Source organism: Eschrichtius robustus, chromosome 1, assembly GCF_028021215.1.
Source record: "Eschrichtius robustus isolate mEscRob2 chromosome 1, mEscRob2.pri, whole genome shotgun sequence".
Classification (NCBI taxonomy): domain Eukaryota; kingdom Metazoa; phylum Chordata; class Mammalia; order Artiodactyla; family Eschrichtiidae; genus Eschrichtius; species Eschrichtius robustus.
The window spans coordinates 1,925,502-1,949,907 of record NC_090824.1 but is presented as its reverse complement, the minus strand read 5'-3'; the positions used below and the strand labels follow the sequence as shown (position 1 = coordinate 1,949,907).

Sequence of the window (24,406 nt, the reverse complement as noted above, 5' to 3'; positions counted from 1 at the left end):
CTACATATATCCATATAGAGAGATACAGGATTGTGTGTAAGACTGGGTCACGTTGTAAAAGGTGTTTCTTGGTGTGCGTCATGGTCCAAGAAGTTTGGAAGAAACTGCTCTCAGGGCCTCATGAAACCCCCCAGGATTAAATGAAAAATCACTACACTGGGGGAAAAGCACTCCCATCAACATTTATCAGTTTTTATTACTAGGCACTGTGACACACACTTCACACATTCTCAATTCACACACCAACTTTGTGAGATAAATACCAACCTTCATTTTACAGATTAGGGAAAGGAGGCTTGGACAGGTTAAATAACTTGTCCAAGGTCACTGAGCTAATAATAAGTGCCAGAGTAGGATTGGATTTAACCCTGGTCTGACTGACTCCAAAGCCATGGTCTGAACCACTACTCTAAACCACTTCAAAAGAAAAAAAGAAAAACAGCAGAATTTTAATAAATACCTTCATACTTACAATATACTTCCCTTTATTAAATAACTTCTCAATTAATCAAATTTTATCTAGTGTCTACAGCTGAAACTCTCCAAAATGCAAAGTTAATCATACAAGGGAACCAGAACAAAGAATCATGCATTTTTTTCTAATTATTCAACTATAAAGATGATCTCACTAACAGATGTTCTAATTAAATTTTCTTGACCTTCCAAAATTTTAAATTAGGTGTACTAACAATTTTCAGAGTAAGTCTTCCTCTTTCTACATATTTCTTTGTAAAATTCAAGAAAATATATTCCTGTATGTATTTTTTAAAAACATCTATCTACTCCTAGGTATATACCCAAGAGAATTAAAAACATATGTCTACACAAAAGCTTGAACAAAAAAGTTTATAGCACCATTACTCATAACAGCCAAAAAGTGGAAACAGCCCAAACTGATGAATGGATAAACAAATGTCGTATATCTATCTATACAATGGAATATTACTTGATCATAAAAAGGAATGACGTGAATGCTACAAACATGGATCAACCTTAGAAACATTGCCAAGTGAAAGAAGCCAGATACAAAAGGTCACACGTTGTGTAATTCCATTTACATGAGATGTCCAGAATAGGCAAATCCATAGAGACAGGAAGTAGATTAGTGGTTGCCAGGGAATGAGGGGAAGGAGGAATAGGAAGGGACTGCTAATGGGTCCTGAAATTAGATAGTGGTGACAGTTACACAAGTCTGTGAATATGTTAAAACCACTAAACTGCATACTTCAAAGGAGTGAATGTTACGTGAAATACATATCAATAAAGCTGTATTTAAAAAATATCTAGCTATACCAATTATTCAACCTATACAATCAGTAAAATATTTTTCCCAATGGAAACAACTTTAAATAAATATTATGGGACTTCCCTGGTGGCGCAGTGGATAAGAATCCGCCTGCCAATGCAGGGGACACAGGTTCGAGCCCTGGTCCAGGAAGATCCCACATGCCGCGGAGCAACTAAGCCCGTGAGCCACAACCACTGGGCTTGTGCTCTAGAGCCGCAAGCCACAACTACTGAGCTCACGTGCCACAACTACTGAAGCCCGCATGCCTAGAGCCCGTGCTCCGCAACAAGAGAAGCCACCGCAATGAGAAGCTGGCGCACCACAACGAAGAGTGGCCCCCGCTCGCCGCAACTAGAGAAAGCCCGTGTGCATCAACAAAGACCCAATGCAACCATAAATAAATAAATAAATAAATAAATAAATAAATATTATATCATTTCCTTTTATATATTTTTCTTTTCTCTAGTAATAAAGATTTATAACTGTACAAATCCTGTTTTTTCATGTCTGCTAATACCAAAAGTTGAGTACTAATCCTTTTGCCAGCAGAAAACAAAACTCAAAACAAGGATAATTAGTAATGTCTCTGAAGAACACTTTAATATAATCACGTGTACAGACACCATAGCAAATACTATCATCTGTACAAAATCAGAATACAATTTTTCAAGGAAAAGTAAGTCCAAAAGCCCTCCTATCTTTTTACAAATGACTCCGTCCATTTTGTCTTTCAGGTTTGAGACAGCTCTTAAAAACCATGATGCTACTTTGAATTTGCCTATAATGCTCTGAGTTACCATTCTCAAAATATTTCTCATCTTTAGAAAACTAAGCAAAACTCAAGTGTAGAAAACAAAAGTCCCAGTGCCTGGAGATTATCTATGCCATTTACAAAGGAAAAATACTTCAACAGATGTCCCTTAGGCCTCATGGAATCTAAATTCAGGCACTAATGACATGAACCATGATAAGATGTCCTAATGAAACAAGACAGACCACTGTTGTTACAGCAGAGTGATATGGTGGATAAAGTTTCACCTAATTAGGTGAGTTCCATGGAAGAAAAAGTTTGGTGTTAGCACTGTTCAATAACAACTGTAACCAGGATCTAGAAATCACTATGAAAAGGAAAACTAAACATTAATTTACTAATCTCCATATAAAACCCACTATTAAAAAAAAAGACTTGCCTAAGTTTCGTCATCAACTTTAAAAAGAGAAACCTCAAGGTTTTAAAATAAGTTTTCATAATAAATGCCTTGTCCGTATGTTACGCTTAGGAAAATTGCTTGTTGGAAGTAGGACACATACAGAACTACAATTTTTTTTTTTTCAAATTATGCTAGTTCTGACATATCTTAGGTGCTTAAAATTAGAGTGAAGTTTATAACAAGATACTTAACTTCAAAGGACTTTTACAATTTATTAATAATAAAAATAGCTATTATTTCAGTGCTTACTATGTTGGAAGACAGGCCTTCTGTTTACCCATATTATATCTCTGAACTCTCCCAACAGGTCTACGGAGCTAGGTGCTAGGATGATCGTGTCACTGCATACAGACTGAAGGGCTGCCCAAGGTCACGCGACTAAGAAGTGCCAGAGTGTCTGACCCAAGAGTGTCTGACTCCAAAGCTTAAGTTTCTACTTGAATAGCTCAGGAACAAAGCAGTGAACACCTTTAAAAAACAACAAAAACAAAAAAACAACACAACTATTCAAGTTCTTCATCCCTATGAAACTGCAAGAAACAATCTCTATTCAAAAGTTATCAGACAGAAACGTAAACTATTTCTTTATAATGGAAGAACTCACTTCAAATATATAATGTACACATTCCTTTGAAAAGCAAAACATTGTAAGTATGAATACAAAAGAGTAAATTAGTAGAGACTCATTATAAAATCCAAAGATGAATGTACTCCACAGCCTAGACTGCCTCTGGGAAAAAATTCCTACTAACAAAGACTAAACAGAAAACTGATGCCTTCCCACTCCATGTCTTCACCTCTTTCTTGACCTGACCTGGGTCCTGAGATTTGGATCTGCTCAGATACCAGAAGAACCTTTATAAAAACCTGTGTACAATTTGCAAAATTTCAAAACCATTCCTTTTGAAGAGAGAATTATGTATTCCATCACTCATTACAACATGAGGCTGCATATAAGTTTTCTTATTATCACATATCCAAATTTTTACCTTTCCAAACAAAAAGCTCTATTATGGAGATCTGACTGAATTTCTGAGTATTAATATTGTCAGGAAGTTATGTGTTTTCAGAAAGAGAAAAGAATGAACATTTTCTTAGCCCCTACTAGGCAATCATACACCAATTTAGTCCTCATGGCAACCTCAGAGACCCCAACTGGGATGGCTTTCAGATGACAATTCTCTCCCCTCTTCTCTGGGACTCACACTTGTGAAGTTTTCAGGGGTCAGGCTTATTTTACATGCCCATCCCTCTTGCATTGCTGACTCAAACTAAGGAAGATACATGATGAAAAATGTTCCTCGTCCCACAGGTATCCACTGAGTGCCTACTGTGTGCCAGGCGCTGGAGATTCAGCACTGACAAAGCAGACAGGGTTCCTGCCCTTGTGGAGTTTTCATTATAGTTTGAGGAAAGAGACAAAATAAGTAGGTAGAACATGTATCGTATGGTGGGTGGTGATGTATACTACGGAGAAAAGCAAAGCAGGCAAAGGAGACTGGGAACAAGGCAATTTAAATTTTACGTAAGGTGGTTAGAAAAGGCCTCCGGGAAGAAGGTGAGAGAACGAGCCTGCAGACAGCCTGACAGAAGGGCATTCAGACAGAGGGAACAAGTGCAAAGGCCCTGAGGCAGAAGGAATGCCTCCTACGATTCAGAATCAACAAGGAGTCAGGTTGGCTGCAGCAGAGAAATCAAGGGGAGAAGAGTAGGTGATGAGAGGTAAACTACTAATTAGGCTTCAGCTCAGAGGGAGCTTGGAAGTCCTTAGAGTTCAGCTAAGAAGTGGCAAGTTTTACCATCATGATTTACAGCCTCACTCGGCTGCTTTGTTGAGAACAGACTGAGGGTGAAGAAGCACAGAAACAGGAAGGCCCTTAGAAGGCGAACCCAGGAATCCAGGACAGAGAGAGAATCCCGGAGGTAGTGCAGAATAGAAGCTGGCTAGACTGTGAAGGTAGCTCTGATGGATCTGCTGATGGAGTGGATGCTGACTACCAGAGAAAGAGGCTGTGCCGTAGACAGGGGGCCCACCACCCTTGATGCCAAGGTGCCCAGACTCGTCCCAGTTCCTGCACCACCTGAAGATTCCGTTGCTCAGCTCTCCCTCCAGCATCCTTCCAATAAACCCCCTCTTCTCTAAGATTTTTTTTTTTTAAATTTTTTGGCAACACCTCATGGCACGTGGGATCTTAGTTCCCTGACCAGGGATCGAACCCACACCCCCTGCATTGGAAGCGCAGAGTCTTAACCACTGGACCGCCAGGGAAGTCCCTTTTCTAAGATTTTAGAAAGTACTTGCAACCAAAATCAACTCAACTACTAAAGTTACTATCATTTTACAAATGAGAAACCTGAGGTATAAAAAAGGTTCAGCACTCATCCAAGGCACAGCAGTTCCTGGGTAGCTGAGTTCAGAGGTGAACACACAAGTCTGCCTGGCTCCCGAAAGCCTGCACCACACTGCCTCCCAGGCCCTGACTAGCCCTCTACCTGCAAACAGGCACAGAGAGCATAAAAGCAAAACAAAACCAAAAGCAAAAGTGGGAGGGAAGTAGGCAGAAAAGGTCAGCAAGAAAACCCGCTTCAGGGCCAGCATTTCACAAGACGTGAGAAGCAGGATTATCCTGTTACAGAGACCTACCTCCCTTTCCCTCCACCCCACAGGGTCAAGGGCCTCAGCAACTCTGTTCCGCAAACACATGGAAGTCCCAGCTCTGTACCAAGTTGAAAGCCCCAACTGTCTCCATCCAGAAGAAGAGAGGAAATGGGGCTCAGGTTGACAGATCACCTTTCCTTTGGTCTTATCATCTCCCTACACTGCCACGAAATAGTTTTCTTCCACCTCTGGTCACAAAAACAGTTAAAACGTATTATTGTTGGCTCAGCACTCAAGAGCGATCTCACAAGGATCCATATTTTAACACAAAAATAAAATGTTGTGTTCCCTGAGGTAACAGTCATACCAGTCCTATAAAAGGCATACATTTTAAGCTGCAAATTTGAGAGGACAGTACACAGGTGCCTCAATTTTTTCTCAATAGTCAGTAAAGTTGTTTGGGGAAAAAGAAAAAATAAAAAACTTTTTTGGTAATTTGAGTTATTTTAGAGTAAATAACCACTTGCTTCTTAATCCATTCGTGAAAGCATTCAATGCAATTGAAAGGGATATGCTGAGAGTTTCAAATTTACGCTATCATAAAGATCAGTCATCAAATCTTAGAGCCAGAAAGGAGCCTTACCTAACCACCACTCTTTCCCCATTTTACAGATGAGGAAGCAGAAGCCCAGAGAAGGAAATAATTTGTCAAGGTTAATAAATCTTATTAGTAACAAAACCAAGACTGAAATCAGGTCTCTCAATTCTCAGCCCAGCAGGCTGCCTCCCTTTCAGCAGTTTATTTAGTTACACTGTTTACTTAATATTGAATGAGAAGGTCTGTGAAATGTCCAGCAAGAAGGCTGACATACAATATTCTCTCAAATCTAATTTCCTCCCTTTCTTGTTTATTTAAATACCTGGCATCAACTTTAGGCACTGCAAAAGTTAGAAAAACCTCAGAACTTTAAAAATTATAGAAATGAATTGAAATTAAATTACAAAAGAGAACCATGAAACAAAATTGACACAGGAACACATTATCAAGTGCAAATTATAAAGGGTAGCTGATCAGAAAACAGACCTATAATAAATTTTGAAAATGACTCCATGACTGTCAATGGGATCCTGAAAAATGTAAGCTAAGTGACACTATTTGTTTAAAAGGCATTCAATTGGGATATAACTAGGTGACCATATAATTAAGAACCAAACATGGCCACTCTGAGTGGCGAAAAAAAAGCTAACAAAACAGAATGCCAGGACAACAGGCAAAAACCAAGATGTTCTCTTGCACACCTGGATGTATGGGCACCCAGTATGAATCACACCTAAGGAAAACTACATTGTTTCACCTGCAACAAAACACTCCCAAGAGAAGAGTACCACAAAGCAACAAATATTTTAAAAATCGGGACTAAAGAGAAAGCGAAAACTACAGGATAGATTTTTTTTTTTTTTTTTTTTTTTTCCATGAAGATTCGTTTCAACTATCTCCTTCAGCGGCAGATGAAAAGTAAGCCCTGACTTCCCTGGTGGCGCAGTGGTTAAGAATCCACCCGCCAATGCAGGGGACATGGGTTTGAGCCCTGGTCCGGGATGCCGTGGAGCTAGTAAGCCTGCGCACCACAACTACTGAAGCCCGTGCGGCTAGAGCCCGTGCTCCGCAACAAGAGAAGCCACCTCAATGCAGCAATAAATAAATAAATAAATAAATTTATATTTTGAAACAAGTAAGCCTTATAAAATGACTCATAAATCCTACCTCAAAACAATTCTTTTCCACCCTTAATCCGACAGAAACACGGAAAAGAACCATTCATGACATGCAAGTGAAAGAGGTAGGAGCATTATCCCCATTTTACAGATGAAGAAGCAGGGTCAAGAGAGTCTTGATACGTCACTCAAGGTCCGAATCTAAACCCAGGATGACTCCAAAAGCCACAAGGCCCATGAGAGTCCCAGGTCTCTTTCAGGACAGATATCACAGCTTGGCAGGCCACCTCTCTCCCTCCCTTCAAGATGAGGCAGACAGTGTTTCTATCCTCAAAAGAGAATGAGGGGAGGGGATGGGCTTGGCATGTCGGCTTGGCACACCTCACCCAGCTGTGGGTCTCTCTCTTTCAGCCAAGGCCACAAAAAGCTCACGGACCACGACGACCCTAGTCACCAGATCTGGGCCCCGTGGGACAACCAAGGACCCCCCCCCCCCCACAGGACAACCAAGATCCTACATCCAAGGAATCAACTGACCTTGGAAATTCAAACCACAGAACCTAACTTCAACATTCAAGGGTTCTGCAGTCCAGCACCCATCTTCCTCCTCAGCTGTTGTGAACAGCAATAAAAGTAACAGCACCTGTTTACTGATTGACACTATGTGCTAGACCTCACGCTGAGCATTCTCCAGGCATAATATTGTTCAATCCTGCCAGAAATCCTGGGAAGAGGTTTTTGTTTTTCTTTGGGGCTTTTTTCTTTTTTTTCTATTATCCTTATTATTTTTTAGGTGGCAAATTAACACCCACGTAATTTTTTTCTAGAGTCTAACAACAGATGTAATAAAAAACAGACAGTCCCCCTAACGACTCACACTTTTAAACAGCTGGTATATATCCTTTTAGACCTTTCTCTCCACCACAAAACTCTTTTCTTCTTTTTTACAGTGAAATCACATTAAGTAGAAAATGGGTTTTTCAGCCAACACTACATTTGGGGCATTTTTCCACAAGAATTCACACAGTTCTACTCCTTTTTTTTTAGACTATATTTCTCCCTATGGCCACACCATTATTTATTGAGAGACACTGTTACTTTCAGATGAGGAGATAAGCTCCAACAGGTATGTGACTTGTTTAAGGTCACAGAGTAAGTGGCAGGGCCAAGGCTGGACCCAGACCTACCTGATTCCAAAGTCTGTGTTCTCAAACACTCGGTCCCACAAGGTACTTGTTTTGAATGTTTCTGTCAACTAGACTACAAACCCCTTGAAGACAAGGAATTAGTGTCTTTAAGTCTCCAATGCCTAGCATTGTGTTGGCATATAAGAAGAGTTAATAAATATTTGTTGTGTAAATATCTGATGAATGTCACTTTTTTTGTACCTCGTTTACCTTCCCTCCTATGCCATTCATATCTTTCACAGTGCCCTGGCATATCATGGAGGCACAAACATATCTGTTGAAAGTAAGTATAGCTCTAACGCCACTCTCGGTCTGGGTCACTTGGCCTCTCTCCATCTCAGAATTCACCTGCAATGCCAGCTCAGACCCACCTGCTTCTCCAGGAGCTTCCCTAACAGAGGGCTTTCGCATGGAGACCCCTCTATTCAGCTCTAATACAACATCATAAAAAGTTAGCACTAGAAACGATCTTAGCAGTTATTCATCCTGTACCCCTCCTCACTCTGTAGTAATAGAGATCGTAATCCATGGTTTTATGACAAACTAATAAGGCTTCAACCCACAAGAAATTAAAAATTTCAAAACCAAAGTGTAAGGCACTTAAAGTAGATTTTGCTAGGTACTACTTGGGGAGGGGGATGGCAAGATACGAAGGCAGTGAAATTTCGCAAAAATCTAAATGTCTATTTGAGCCTCCAAAAGACTACTAACCCTAAGTTTATAGTCCTGTCCTGCCTGACTCCATGGTGGTGCAGAATTTTGACCTTGGTAACCTCTAGCACCAGACTTCTCTGAATACTAGCCAAAACCTCATCAACTGACAGAAATGGGCTCTTCTATTGTATGATTAACCATAAAGCTTCAGATTAAGAGATTTTAATAACAGTTTTGCATAACAAAAAAAACTGGCAAAACAAACACAAAAGATAATTTTCCACTAAATTTAGTCATGGAACTTAGCGACTTTGACTTGACTATCAAAAGTATAAGCAGGGGACTTCCCTAATGGTCCAGTGGTTAAGACTTTGCCTTCTGATGCAGGGGGTGAGGTCGATCTCTGGTTGGGGAGCTAAGATCCCACATGCCTCAGGGCCAAAAAACAAACAAAAAACAACAAAACAAAACATAAAACAGAAGCAATATTGTAACAAATTCAATAAAGACTTTAAAAATGGTCCACATCGGAAAAAAAAAAAAAAAAGCATAAGCAGCTGCTAGTGCTTCTATAAAAATATCCCATTTTCCCTCCCAGTTACCCCATATGAGCCTTAGTATCTGATTATGAGCAACTCTTCTAAAGGACTCCCACCAGAAACCAATTGGACCATGAGGTATTCTCTGTTAACAATGATATTTGAGGATTTGTTCGATTCTAGAGGCAAATAACCATATAAGAAGATTAAAATTAGACTCCTGGGTTTGTTTTATGACAAGACACTGCAGTACAATAGACACAAAAAACCAAAACCCATAATGTAAAGCAAAGTATTACAATGTATATAACATAAACTGGACACACTTACAGGATCACTCATTCATTCACTTAGGAAAATTTTACTGAGCCCAACATGGCCCTGGGCCAGGCTTGGGACACAGACTGTCAACATCGCCTCAGTCACTGAACCTTGAGCTAAGACAGAGAAGAGATACCAGGAAACTACAGTGGGAAACTGCAGAGTGCCATGAGACCCCACAGAAGGACAGCCTGATCCAGATGCCAGCACCAGGGAAGACTTCCCAAAGGAAGCAACATGTAGGCTGAGACTAAAGGAGTTAGCCTTGAAGGGGAGTGGAGAATGCGTGTGGGAGCCAGGGGGTAAGCAGATTATGTTCTTTTTTTTTTTAATTTTTATTTTTATTCATTTTTTATTGGAGTATAGTTGATTTACAATGTTGTGTTAGTTTCTGCTGTACAGCAAAGTGAGTCAGTTATACATAAACATATATCCACTTTTTTTAGATTCTATTCCCATATAGGTCATTACAGAGTATTGAATAGAGTTCCCCATGCTATTCAGTAGGTTCTTATTAATTATCTGTTCTATATATAGTAGTGTGTATATGTCAATCCCAATCTCCCAATTTATCCCTCCTCCTTCCTTTCCCCCCTAGTAACCACAAGTTTGTTTTCTACATCTGTGACTCAACTGCTGTTTTGTAAACAGGTTCATTTGTACCATATTTCTTTTTTTTTAAATGTGTTTCTTTTTTTTAAATTACAAATTTATTTATTTATTTTTTGGTTGTGTTGGGTCTTCAATGCCGCGCGTGGGCTTTCTCTAGCTGTGGCGAGCAGGGGATACTTACTCTTCGTTGCGGTGTGCGTGCTTCTCTTTGCGGTGGCTTCTCTTGTTGCAGAGCTCTAGGCGCGTGTACTTCAGTAGTTGCGGCACACAGGCTCAGTAGTCGTGGGGCACGGGCTTAGTTGCTCCGCGGCATGTGGGATCTTCCCAGACCAGGGCCCGAACCCATGTCCCCTGCATTGGCAGGCAGCTTCTTGGCCACTGCGCCACCAGGGAAGTCCTGTACCATTTCTTTAAATTCCACATATAAGCGCTATCATATGATATTTGTCTTTCTCTGTCTTACCTCACTCACTATTACAATCTCTAGGTCCATCCATGTTGCTGCAAATGGCATTATTTCATTCTTTTTTTATGGCTGAGTAAATACTCCATTGTATATCTGTACCACATCTTCTTTATCCATTCCTCTGTCGATGGACATTTAGATGGACCACTGCGCCACCAGGGAAGGCCCTGCCCATTTTTTGATTGGGTTGCTTTTTGTTTTTTTTTAAGCACTTTAAATTTATTTATTTATTTATTTTTATTTTTGGCTGTGTTGGGTCTTCGTTTCTGTGCGAGGGCTTTCTCTAGTTGCGGCAAGCGGGGGCCACTCTTCATCGTGGTGCACGGGCCTCTCACTATCGCGGCCTCTGTTGTTGCGGAGCACAGGCTCCAGACGCGCAGGCTCAGTAGTTGTGGCTCACGGGCCCAGTTGCTCCGCGGCATGTGGGATCTTCCCAGACCAGGGCTCAAAACCCGTGTCCCCTGCATTGGCAGGCAGATTCTCAACCACTGCGCCACCAGGGAAGCCCTGGGTTGTTCTTTGATATTAAACATGAGCTGTTTGTATATTTTGGAGATTAATCCCTTGTCAGTCGCTTCGTTTGCAAATATTTTCTCCCATTATGTGGGTTTTCTTTTCATTGTGCTGATGGTTTCCTTTACTGTGCAAAAGCTTCTAAGTTTAATTAAGCCCCATTTGTTTATTTCTGTTTTTATTTTCATTACTCTAGGAGGTGGACCAAAAAAGATTTTTCTGCGACTTATGTCAGAGGGTGTTCTGCCTATGTTTTCCTGTAAGAGTTTTATAGTATCTGGTCTTACATTTAGGTCTTTAATCCATTTTGAGTTTATTTTTGTATATGGAGATTATGTTCTACGTAGAGAGTCTGCTTAACTGTTCCATAGACCACCAATCAATGACAGATGAAAACAGCCATGATTAAATAAACCCCATTAGGCACTGCTTTCTCCTGTGCCAAAAACTTGACATTTAAATGACCATACCCTAATTTGGTTATGTTTCCAGCCATGCTTCACTCTAGAAGGTGATAAAGGAGCTCCTCTTAAATGTCTTCCACAGTGTTCTTTTTATATTTTGGTTTTACTTTTGCTATTCTTTTCTACTCTATTTACAAGTGAGAGTAGAAGGTGAAACTCTCAAGATAATTTAGTGTTAAAATATACTGAAGGAAAACAGAACTAGGTAGTCTTCCCAGACATACTAGGGCTGATAAAGTATTTCTGAGAGAGTAGTTTAATTGTAACAGTACTAGTAGTTAAATGTTGATAAAATCATCCTTTCAAATTTTTCCTAATTTTAATTAGAATCCTAAATCCTTTAATTATTAATTACACTATTTCTGTGGTTGTTAAGCACCCTTAATGACGCAGCAAACAATAAAATTAGTTACCCAAAGACATCAATTAGAACATATCCTCACAAAATTACAATTTAACATTTTTCACCTGTGAAAACTTGTTAAATACCTATCTAAATTAAGCAGTCTCCAAAGCAAAAATGTTTTTTAAATGTACTGAATCAAGATCATTTAACATTTTGGAGATACTAAACATCTGGAGGATAAAAGCACACATCTATAGTGCTTATTACAGACCAGGCACTGTTATAGGTTCTTTATATATAACTCATTTAATACTTACAAAACCAGTGAGGTAGGTACTACTATGACCTCCATTTTACAGATGAGGACACTAAGACACAGAGAGATTATCTCACCCAAGGTCCCATAGGTAGGAAATTAAATAGTTGAGATTCAAACCCAGACAGTCCACCCCCAAATCCGTGCTCTTTAACTACTGCATTACACTGTCCCTCAATAGTTTTTCGAATATAAAAGCAAAAGTTAGTAACTGAAAACTACTATAATAAAACACCAGGGACCTCCCTGGTGGCACAGTGGTTAAGAATCTGCCTGCCAATGCAGGAGACACAGGTTTGAGCAGTGGTCTGGGAAGATCCCACATGCCGCGGAGCGGCTGGGCCCATGCACCACAACTACTGAGCCTGCACTCTGGAGCCCGCGAGCCACAACTACTGAGCCCCCGTGCCACAACTACTGAAGCCCGCACGCCTAGAGCCCGTGCTTCACAACAAGAGAAGCCACCGCAACGAAGAGTAGCCCCCCGCTTGCTGCAACTAGAGGAAGCCCACGCGCAGCAACGAAGACCCAACGCAGCCAAAAATAAATAATTATTTTAAAAAAATAAAAATAAAACACCAGCCATGTATAATCCTTGAGGAATTAATCCTTATGACTGATAGCATTCTCTGAATAGCTGAGCATCTAACCCCTTTGTCTGAGCCAAAATCTGAAACTGTGCTGTCCATTTGATATGGCCACTAGGCACACATGGCTACTGAGAACTTGAAATGTGGCTAGTCCAAAATAAGGTGTGCTGTATGCATACAATGTGTCCTGGAATTTGACAGGCTTAGTATGAAAAAAATGAATGTAAAACACCTCACCAATCATGTTTTAATATTAACTGCATGTTTAAATAATTTTTGGATATAGTGAGTTAAATAAAATATATTATTAAAATTAATTTCACTTTTTTATGTGGCTACCAGAAAACTTAAAATTGCATTTGTGGCTCACATTATGTTCCTACTGGACAGAGCTCATCTAAAATGTGTCCAGCTGCTGTCTACATTACTGATATTATTTAGTCTTTTCTTGATGACTCAGTCATCATGAGGACCTTTAACCACCACCCTGTGTGTAGTCTGTAATCTGTCATTGTGCTATCTTTGGTGTTGACTGAGGTCAGGATGCCCACCCTCAGACCACAACCTCAGGTTTTCTTAAAGCTGTTTCTTTCTATGGTTTCCAGCAGCATGTCTGCCCACAGCTACACCCCTCCAGCAACCTTGGATGCAGCTTCTAAAGATTTAGAAGCCAGGTAAATTAGAACTGTGCAACACCTAAGAATCAAGGATAAGTGACGGCTGAGGAGGATCACCTCCAAGTTAGCTTCAATGCATGATTCTTTGACAACTATTTTGACTGCTCGGAGACCCTTTTCTGCCTTGATTATCCTGATAGACTCTTCTCATTGATTCCAGACACTTAATGCCAACTTTAACATAAATTAGAGCATTTACAACTCTCCTTAAAATCCTGCAACGGTAGTTTCAGTTTGAGATGAAAAAGTTCTGAAGATGAATGGTGGCGATGGCTGCTGAACAACGTGAATGTGCTTAATTCTGCAGAACTGTACACTTAAAAATGGTTAAAATGGTAAATTTTGTTACGTATATTTTATCACAATTAAAAAAAACAACCAACTTCAACAGTTTCATATCCTTCTCAAGATCAAGTTCAAACTTTCATGCAGGTCACACACGGCCCTCAGAATCTGACCTCTACCGACCTTTCTAGCCCCCTTGCTTCATTTGGCCTTAAGCTCCAAGCAACTTCCCTCAACATACCACACCAATTCAGATCTCAATGCCCTGCAAACATTAAGGCCTCTACCTAAAATTCCTTCTTCCTCATCCTTCTCAACTCCATTCAAATGTCACCTCCTCTGTGAAAACTCCCCTGACATCCCAAGGTTGAGAAGACTCCTCTCACCACTGTGCCCTGCCGTACGTAGCTTGTACTCTGCCAGGCGTACAGTCTTTATCTTTCAGAATGGCACTTTTTATTTACATGATTGTTCCCCACCGTGAGCTCACTGAGAGCAGGGACTGTGCCAGCCCTGACACAGACCCAGCATATAAGGGATGTGCCCTAAGTGCCTGCTGAGGCCATTCAGTAAACAAGTACTGAATGCCGACCAGAGGCAGGCAGTATCCTAAGCACTGGGGATCCTGCAGTGGGAAAAGAAAATGAAGCCCCACTTTCATGGAGCCTCCACAAATACCTGCTAGGTGGACATAAGTACTATAAAGAAAAATGAAGTGCAATCAGGGAGGGACATTTTATACAGGGTGGCCTGGAACGTGCCAATTAGGTAGAGACCAGAGAACAGGGGGTGAGCTTTTCTGCTGACAGAACACTGAGTGAAGTGAATCTGAGCTGGTTTTGAGCTGTGGTCTGGATAACAAAGGGTACTGGAAAGAGAAGGTAAACTTTCATTTCTAAGAAACACAAACCATCCCGCTCTGTCCTATCAACTTGACAGATTTTGCAATTACTACCTAGTTCTCCTGGCAGAAAGAACACAGGCATTCTACCAAGGTGGCATAAAGTTCACTTATGCTCCTTTGCTGACTGAATCCTCTCTGCCATGAGGCCTTATGGTTGCTAGAGAAAACTAAGAGGAGCAGATGTTATTAACAGAATGCACTAAGCACTTGACAATCCTCACAACCACCTTTTGAAATACACTGCTATTAAAACCCATTTTTGGGCTTCCCTGGTGGCGCAGTGGTTGAGAATCTGCCTGCCAATGCAGGGGATACGGGTTCGAGCCCTGGTCTGGGAAGATCCCACATGCCGCGGAGCAGCTAGGCCCGTGAGCCACAACTACTGAGCCTGCGCATCTGGAGCCTGTGCTCTGCAACAAGAGAGGCCACGACAGTGAGAGGCCCGCGCACCGCGATGAAGAGTGGCCCCCGCTCGCCACAACTAGAGAAAGCCCTCGCACAGAAACGAAGACCCAACACAGCCAAAAATAAAAATAAATAAAATAAATTTTTTTTAAAAACCCCATTTTTAAAGAGGAAAATAAGGCACAAAGAGGTTAAATAATTTGTCCAAGGTCACAGAGCTGTTAAGTGGCAAAGCTAGACTTTGAAACCAGACAGTCTTGGCTTCAGAGTCTGAGCTGATAATCACTATGCCCCCTGTTTTACATCTGTGTTTCTATCACAAATACTCTGTTCCTATTGTTGGGGTTTTTTTTTTCTGTTAATCCTAAAATTGTCAAACTTTACTTCACCGTTCTTCACATTTTGACAAAATCTCACTTCTCATTTCTATTCTAACACAAAAATCTGTCTATATTTTGATCATTTGTGAATTTAATTATTATTCACTGATGTTATTTTCAAGACTGCCATGAGATAGAACTACAAGCATGCAATAGAGCAAAAAGCAAAATACAAACTATCAATAGAGACACAGATTACACTGCTATAAAAAGTGTGCATATATACTCCACAAAGAAGGAGGAGGCCCAGGCCAGCCACTGCCCCATGAAGCTGGGTCTAGTGGGGGCTCTGGGTGGGGCTGATCAGGCAAAATGACAAGTACAAGGGGTGACACATGTGTGTGGCATGCCACAAATGCCCAGGCAGTAATCTAGAACATCAAAAACACAACGTTAAAAATCACTTAATATAGGGCAAATGATTTTTTTAACTCAATAGATTTATTTTACCTTAAGATTTAAGAGTAACGTCTTTCAGGCAGGATATAGCAGGCATCTCAAGCTCAACACACCCAAAATAAACCTCATTCATCCCCTTACAGCCCTCTAAACCTATTCCTTCTCACGTGTTCTCTATCTTGGTTACAGGAAAGACAAGCCCGGCTGCTGAAGCAATAAACCTATTATCCTCAACTCCAGCCACTGTACTTCCTTCCTGTTAATCACACACACTTACACGTCAGTACACACACTCACATGTACGCACACTCTCACACACCCTCTCACTCCATCAGATCTATTTTACCTCCTATTGACTGGCTCTTTCCCTTGACCTTCATGTCAAGTCTGACCTGCACCAGCTGGTCTCCTAACTGTTCTTCCTGTTTCTTTTTAATTTCCCTTCCTCCGCAGTCCATCCCCCGGCCTTGGCTCCAGAATTCTCCCTCTACCATACAAATCTGACTGCATCATTCTACTTTTTAAAAACGTTTGGTGGTTTCTGATCACCCATGGGATCAAGTGCGAACCCCATCAGAACACACACACACCTCTTCACAATGGGGTCTGACACTACTTTCCACATCATAACCTTCTTTCATTCAAAAAATCGTCACTGAACACCAACTATGTGGCCAGTCATTGGGACAGGCACTGGTGGTAAATAGCAATAAAAAGAGACAGCTCCTGCCGCCATGAAAATTACAGTCTAGGACAAGAAAGACATTTACCAGTCATACAAACAAACGTTTAAGACTGCACTACAAGTATTGCAAAGGTAGACCAGGCAAAATGTTCTGAAATCAAATAGTGGCAAAGGTTGTACAATCTTGTAAATACACTGAAAACCACTAAATTGTACACCTTAAAAGGTAAATTTTATGGTATGTGAATTACATCTTTAAAAAAAAAAAAAAAAGGCACACCAGGTTGAAGGCCTCTACTGGTGTATTTGGCCAAGGCAAAGATGGGAAAGCTTTCCAGAGGAAATGAAACTTATTACATATAACTAACATTTGCTGAGCATTTACTACACAACAGGCACCTTTTGCTGTAATAATCCATCTGATCCTAACAACCCTAAGGTTACTATTATTATTATCCTCAGTTTAAAGACAAAGAACTGAGGGATCAAGTAACTTTACCCAGGGTCAGAGAGCCAATAAATGGTGATGCCAGAATCCACACTTAAGCCAACCGACACCAGGGCCCATACTCTGCTACAGTGAAGTCACCTGGGCAATGCCTGCTATTCAGAGCTACTTATGATACAATAAGTAAACCACTGTGCTTCATTTCTTCCAGAAGAAATTTCTCTCCACGTCCTCTATAAGGCCCTTAAAAGACCCTTTAAGATCCTAACCCATCCGCTCACCACCATCACCTTCCTGACTTCATCTCCTCCACTCTCCCCCTCCCCCCCCCAACATACTCTGCTCCAGCCACACAGGCCTCCTTTTGTTTCTCCAGAATGCTGGGCACGCTCCTACCACAGGGCCTTTGCATTTGCTTGACCTACAATGATTGCAATCACAACATATGTTATAAATCATGATTCTGTCAAAACTTCAGTTAACACTTTCTCTAGACACACTAACAATACTGCTAGCAAGACCCTGTTCTGAATTGGACACTAACATTTCGAATGTCACTTATTAATTTTAATCAAAACTACCTCATTTTCCAGTCTTTTATTGTTCTGTATGATGTCACCATGCAAAGATTTTTATTTTACAAAATCTAGTAACAGCAGCTTTTGCTTACCAATTAGTGCGAACAACAGTCATACGGCTATCTTTGCAGTGAAATAAAACAAAGCAATCAAGCCAAGAAAGTGTCACAATAGAACCTGATTACCACCATTCCTCTGTTCAGCCCTAGAACCATAGTTTGTGAAATAACTATGGCAACAGCACTTCAAGGCATCAAAATCCCACCGAACTTTTGCTGGGAAGCTATTGCCCATCTGTACAAACACACAAAAATGCATGTTGACAACCAGTTACGTAACTTCAATACAGTAACCTGGTGATATTTTAAGTTTCTATCATGCTAAGAATTCTAAGTAACTCTTAGGCACATATGCTGGCATAAACTTTTCAAAGTAGGACGCTGAGAAAGAAAAGATACATTTAACACATTTACATTTAAAACAGCGTTGTCCCCAAACTCAAGATGGCGAATACTATCATCTTTTATCAAAAAGATTCACCGTGAGAATCTTTTAAATATTAAGCTCCATTTGAGCTAAGCATCAGGGGAAAATATTTAGCCCAATTCAACTTGCCAGGACCTCTAGCAAAATGCGTTGACTATAGCAAGTAAGTGACTGGTACAACGGCTAGGAGCAAAGGCTTTTCAGTCAGACAGTTTGTTTTCAAACCTTGTTTTACCACTTACTATCTGGGGGACCTTAGCCAAGTTTTACTTCCTGAGCCTCAGTCCTCCATAAAAATAGAGACACCACCACAAAGCCTATAGGATGCAGTGCTTTAGCGCATAATGACAAACACCATACACTGAGTGCTCACTATAACTAAACTGAATTGTAGGAAGTTAAATAGCTGCAAAACTTTGTTGCTGTACTTAATACTGTAGCCTTTAGAAGAGTTATCCCTATAGACTAGTTGTTTTTTTTTAAATTAATTAATTAATTAATTTATTTATGGCTGCGTTGAGTCTTGGTTGCTGTGCATGGGCTTTCTCTAGTTGGGGCGAGCGGGGGCTACTCTTTGTTGAGGTGCGTGGGTTTCTCATTGCGGTGGCTTCTCGTTGAGGAGCATGGGCTCTAGGCGTGCGGGCTTCAGTAGTTGTGGCATGTGGGCTCAGTAGTTGTGGCTCATGGGCTCTAGAGTGCAGGCTCAATAGTTGTGGCACATGGTCTTAGCTGCTCCACAGCATGTGAGATCTTCCCGGACCAGGGCTCGAACTTGTGGCCCCTGCATTCGCAGGCAGATTCTTAACCACTGTGCCACCAGGGAAGTCCTAGACTAGTTTTTAGTTCAATAAAACTGTAATAATAAAATCTTTTACATACACATCTTTGTATGAGCGAAGCTTTGCTTTTCCTTTTGTGAATTTTTTGGGCACTCCAAAGGCTAGAAATAGTTTTATTGTTTTAAATGGTAATATTATGTTTGTAACTTTTGTCTTAAAGAAACCAGTTTAAAAAAAAAAATCTTCTCCAGTCCTCGGTGTTCTGTTTACTGAGTTAGCTTGTAAATTCAAGCCTATCAAATGACTTAATGATTAAGTGGGACTTCCCTGGTGGCACAGTGGTTAAGAATCTGCCTGCCAACGCAGGGGACACGGGTTCGAGCCCTGGTCCGGGAAGATCCCACATGCCGCGGAGCAACTAAGCCCGTGTGCCATAACTACTGAGCCTGTGCTCTAGAGCCCGCAAGCCACAACTACTGAGCCCACATGCCACAACTACTGAAGCCTGAGCGCCTAGAGCCCATGCTCCACAACAAGAGAAGCCACCGCAATGAGAAGCCTGCACACCATAATGAAGAGTAGCTCCCGCTCGCTGCAACTAGAGAAAGCCGGCGTGCAGCAACAAAGACCCAACGCAGCCAAAAATAAATAAATTAATTAACTAATTAATTTTTAAAAAACAATAATAGTGAACATCCACTGAGCTCCTTCTATCAGCTCTATCATACAAATATACTTGGGCAGTGAATGAGTTTACTAAAAGGCTGCCAAAACAAGTGTCAAGTTGTGTCAACCTTTGCTGCAGCCAATGCAAATATTACTGACCCCCCATGAAAGTATCTGCTATATATCAACTACCGGACCAACCACAAACACTTGGAAACCACTAGGACCAACTCATTTTACAGGTGAGGAACTGAGACCCAAAGAGATTAAGTCCACAGGTCACACAGTTACTTACAGGTGGGGACTGGAACCTAAGCCTCTCTGCTTCCAGTTCGTTGTTTTGTCAATTACATGACAGCTGACGGTTTAAAAAGAGAAAGACCTATTCCAGAACCTCAAAATGTTTTCTACATCGTTGGGAAGAAAGTGAATACCTGAAATAAGTGAATGTTTGTTTAATGAGAGCTAAATATTAAGCACAAACTAATGTAACCCATAGCCCACAGTGAATATACTGAAGGGCTCCTAAGACAGAAATGAGTGGAATCAACTAGTCACACTGTGTGGTGTCTACTGGAGGTAAGGAGTCCCACTGCTAACATTACCAGAGGCACCGCCAGAGTGCCCTTCTTACAGGTAAAACACACTTCAGAGCCGCAGAGCTTCCTTTACTCAAGTCAGCAGTCCTTTGGAAGAGAAAGAAGTCTCCTCAGTGCCACGCCCCAGATATATTTCACCTGTGCACAAAGTTTTACAGCTGCAAAATGTTCATTCTCTGTTGAAAAGAATGATGCTAACGATCAAGGCGGTTTTTCAGCCTTTTCATGCTCTGAACCAGGCTACTTTTATTAAAATTCTTATTTTGGGACTTCCCTGGTGGCGCAGTGGTTAAGAATCCACCTGCCAATGCAGGGGACACAGGTTTGAACCCTGGTCCGGGAAGATCCCACATGTCGCGGAGCAACTAAGCCCGTGCGCCACAACTACTGAAGCCGGCGTGCCTGGAGCCCATGCTCCGCAGCAAGAGAAGCCACCGCGATGAGAAGCCCGCGCACCGCAGTAAAGACTAGCCCCCGCTCGCCACAACTAGAGAAAGCCCGCACGCGGCAACAAAGACCCAACACAGCCAAAAATAAATAAATAAATAAATAAATTTATTTTTCAAAAAAATTCTTATTTCTATCAAATCTGTTTAGGTATGGCCTAAACGATTTCAGGTCTAGACCCTAGGGACCAGCCAACGAGTAATCTTTAAAGTATAGCCCTCTTTTTTCCTTGGGAAAAGTTTTAAAATGTCACCCACTGAAAAAAGGTGAATGACCACAAATACTAGAATGCCATAATATTTTAATGAGGGAAAATTCCAAAATATAACTTTATTTAAAAGTAGACAATCATGAAACTGTGTAACAGGCAAATTGAACACTTCTACAAAGACATTATTGTGTCAGGTGAGAACACGGCCAGATACTAATTTCCAACAGCTGAGAGACTGGGTGCTGCAGTAAGCCATCTGATCAATTAAAAATTATTACAGACTCTCAAATAAGTAGAATATACTCTAAACCTGTGTTGTTCACTAGAGTAGCCACTAGCTACATGTAGCTACTGAGCACTTGAAATGTCCTAGTCTGAAAGGAGGTGTGCTATATATGTAAAACTTTACTGGATTCACACTGGCTTTCAATGACTTAGTACCAAAAAAAAATAAAATATCACATTAGTAAATTTTTCATACTGATTACATGTTAAAATGATAATATTTTTGATATACTGAGTTAATAAAAGATACTATTAAAAATAATACCAATTACTAGAAAAATTTAAGTCCCATTTGTGTCGCTCATTACATTCCTATTGGGTAGTGCTACTCTATACAAACTATGCAAAATCCGATCTAACCCTCCTGTGATGATTCATGACGATGATGATGAACACCAAATATATAATAAAGAAAAAATCTCATTTATATCTTGGATACATAGTTTAAGATAGTATCAAGTAAGAATGGCGTGTTCTTAAAACTTCTATTAAATTTACAACCAACGCCAACTACATTTATAGAGGAAGGACTCAATCCTAAAAGTAGTACTTTTAGGCAACAAGAAGGAAATACAAAGTAAAGACCACAAAAGAGGGACTAAGAGAAATACCATCTGTTTCTAGAAGGCATTTTAAAATAAAAGCAGTGTGTTTTAAATAATTAGTAGGCTTGTTTGTTAAAAACATTTGATTATTATGAGTATCATAAAGAAATTTCCCAATTGCCAGCTAAGCAAACGTCGTAAAAAGGAAACCTGGTAAGGCTGAGACTAGAAATTCTAACTATGTGAGGAATAGAAGTAAAATGTCCGAATGTACCATATGGAAAATGTAAGCCAAATTTCTTAACAGGGTATTTAAAATGAAACATACAATGATGAAACCAGTCAAAATTTTATAGATATCCTTCAATATTACTATGGTATCAACTGTTAGAGGATTTAACTAAATAAAAGTGGTTTCAAAATTCCAAAACACCATAATGCCTTTTCCTAATCTAGCCAGTGAGAATTAGGGAGAGAACTGTTTCCAAATGCCTTATCTTGCAGAGGTTAAAATTAGAAATTGACAATTCAGAGACATATTAGCCATAATAAATATTTGCAGGGCATTCCGTTTGACAAGCACTATTGGACACATCATCCTTTTTGATCCTCAGGACAGCCCTCAGATATTGGTATGTTTTTATCCCTGCTTTAGAGGTAATTCCAGGCTTGGAGACCTTGACTTGTTCAAGGTCACATTGCTAAAAAGTAGCAGAACCAGTACTTGATTCTGGTTCTTCTGAGGCTCATCCAGTTCTCCTTCCATTACAAGACAATCACTCATTTAAAACCAAACGTTTAGAAATACAAGCTCTGATGCCAAAGAAGGATCTAAGGATCAACTAGGTCAAACTCTAAGTACTCTGCAAACACGATGTGTTGGAATCAGTTCAAAAAGGGGAGAAGAGATTATCAAGAAACAGGAAATGACTTGAAAGATCAGGGAAAAAAAATTCTAATCTAAATGTCCTTGGGTGCAGGCATAGCAGAATAATAGTATTCAAGCAGAAAATGCAGAGAAACGGTACTTTCCTTCTGAAATGTGATTTTCAATGTAGAAATTGTAGGCTAAAAGAACGATTTTGTTGTTACTTTACTATAAATGTGTTTGAGAATTTTACTTAATATACAGGCACTCAGAAAACCAATACATCCAACTGGGGTACCACCAGCCCTTCATTTTTTCACAAGTCATGACATTTACTTCACAAAAAGCCAGATGAGAAAAATTATAATTCAGCACCCACTGCTATTTAGATTAGAGGTAAAGGAAAAGGTCAGGTAGGAGAATGGCAAATTTAATGAGCACTGTCTTCTTCCTAGTACAACGCATCCTTGAGGACAGGACAAAGGCGGCACCACCACAAACGAACCTAGTTCAACCTTCAAAACACACTGACAACAGGCCAGTTAACGCAAAATGTACAAATCTCGAAGGCACGGTGAAAGGGAATTCCTAAAACGGCTCTCTAAATCCATTCCTAAGTAAGGAATGTAAAGTAAATTCCTAAATATAATACAACAGGATTCCAGAATCAGGAAAGGGCTACGGAGAAATGTGGGTTTCCAGCGTGGGAACACCACACGGGGGTGCCCACACTGCCGACACCAAATACGACACCAGCCCATTTCAGGCGGGGGGCAGAGGCGCCTCGAGACCCCGAAACGGGGCGAGAGCCAAACGACACCCCTGCCTCCCCGTCCGAACCCCGCCGGGACGCACGGGGAAAACCGACCGGCTCCAATTTCACCTCCGGCTTCCCCTCCCGGGCAGTGCGGCCGGGGAGGCTCGGCAGGAAGGGCCGCGCCGCGGCCGAGGGAGGGGGCGCCGGCCCGGGGACCCCCGCCCGGACCTGCCCCCGGACCCCCGACCACGCCGGCCCCCGCACCCGGACCCCGAAGCGACCCCCGGACCACGGACCCCCGGACCCCGGCCCAGCCCTCGCTGACAGCCGGCGCCGCCCCACCTGCCCGCCCGGGGGGCGCCGGGGCCGGGCGCGCCCGCCAGGCCACTTCCTTCCCCGCCCGCCCGGCCCGCCGGGCTCGCGCGGGCCCCGAGGGCCGGGAGCCGCGGGAGGAAGGAGGCTTGGCCAGCCGCCCGCGGAGGAAACCGCCGCCGCCCGCACCCACCGGCATCATCGCGGCGCGGGTCCGCGGCGCCCTCCGCCGCCTGACAGGACGCTCGGCGTCGCGCCGCGCCGCGCCCGCCGCTCCGGCCGCCTTCACAGGCCGCGCGCCCGCCGCCGCGCTCTCGGGCCCTCACGGCGAGGCGGCGGCTGCAGCGGGCAGCGGAGCCTGGCCGGCCCTGTCGTGGCCGCCGGCGCGCTACGTCGCTGTCTCAGGACCGGTCGTCGTCGCCACCACCTCCGCCCGACCGCCTCCCGCCGCCAGCCCGCGGACTCTCCTCAGACCCCGCAGGCCCTGCCCCCAGCGCGTCGCCCCACACGGCGCCAGCCGCCCCCTCCGATTGGCCCGACTGTGCTGGGGGCGGGCCCGGGGGGGTGGGGCATCCGAGCCCCGCCCGCCCAACCTCGCTCCCGGCCGCGGCCAGGTACGAGCGCGTCCGCGCTCCCGCGGGCGGGCGGGGGAGGGGCGGCAGTGCTGCGGAAGCTGGACTGCTGCCCCGCCCGGCGTGACGGCCTGTGGGCTCCAGGCCGTGCGGGGCCAAGATCCCGGACCCTCGCAAACGTCGGGCATGGGAAAACCGAGGTCCAAAGAAGGAAGGGTCCGGCGGGGGCACCGCAGCGGGTCACGGTAGGGCCGAGACTCGAACCCCAACTCAGGGAGGCCGGAGGGGGCGGGGCG

At 42.4% G+C, this 24,406-nt stretch overlaps 1 protein-coding gene across 2 annotated transcripts in view; it reads right to left on the bottom strand.

The window, feature by feature from the left end:
- The window catches only part of PPP1R13B (protein phosphatase 1 regulatory subunit 13B), an 89,926-nt gene extending 66,113 nt beyond the window's left edge, over positions 1–23,813 (bottom strand). For both annotated transcript variants that reach the window (XM_068539725.1, XM_068539715.1), the window contains exon 1: positions 23,732–23,813. In XM_068539725.1, the coding sequence (XP_068395826.1) occupies positions 23,732–23,740 (9 nt within the window). In that variant the 5' untranslated portion in view covers positions 23,741–23,813. The remainder of the gene's footprint in view (positions 1–23,731) is intronic.
- Between the last annotated feature and the right edge of the window lie 593 nt (positions 23,814–24,406).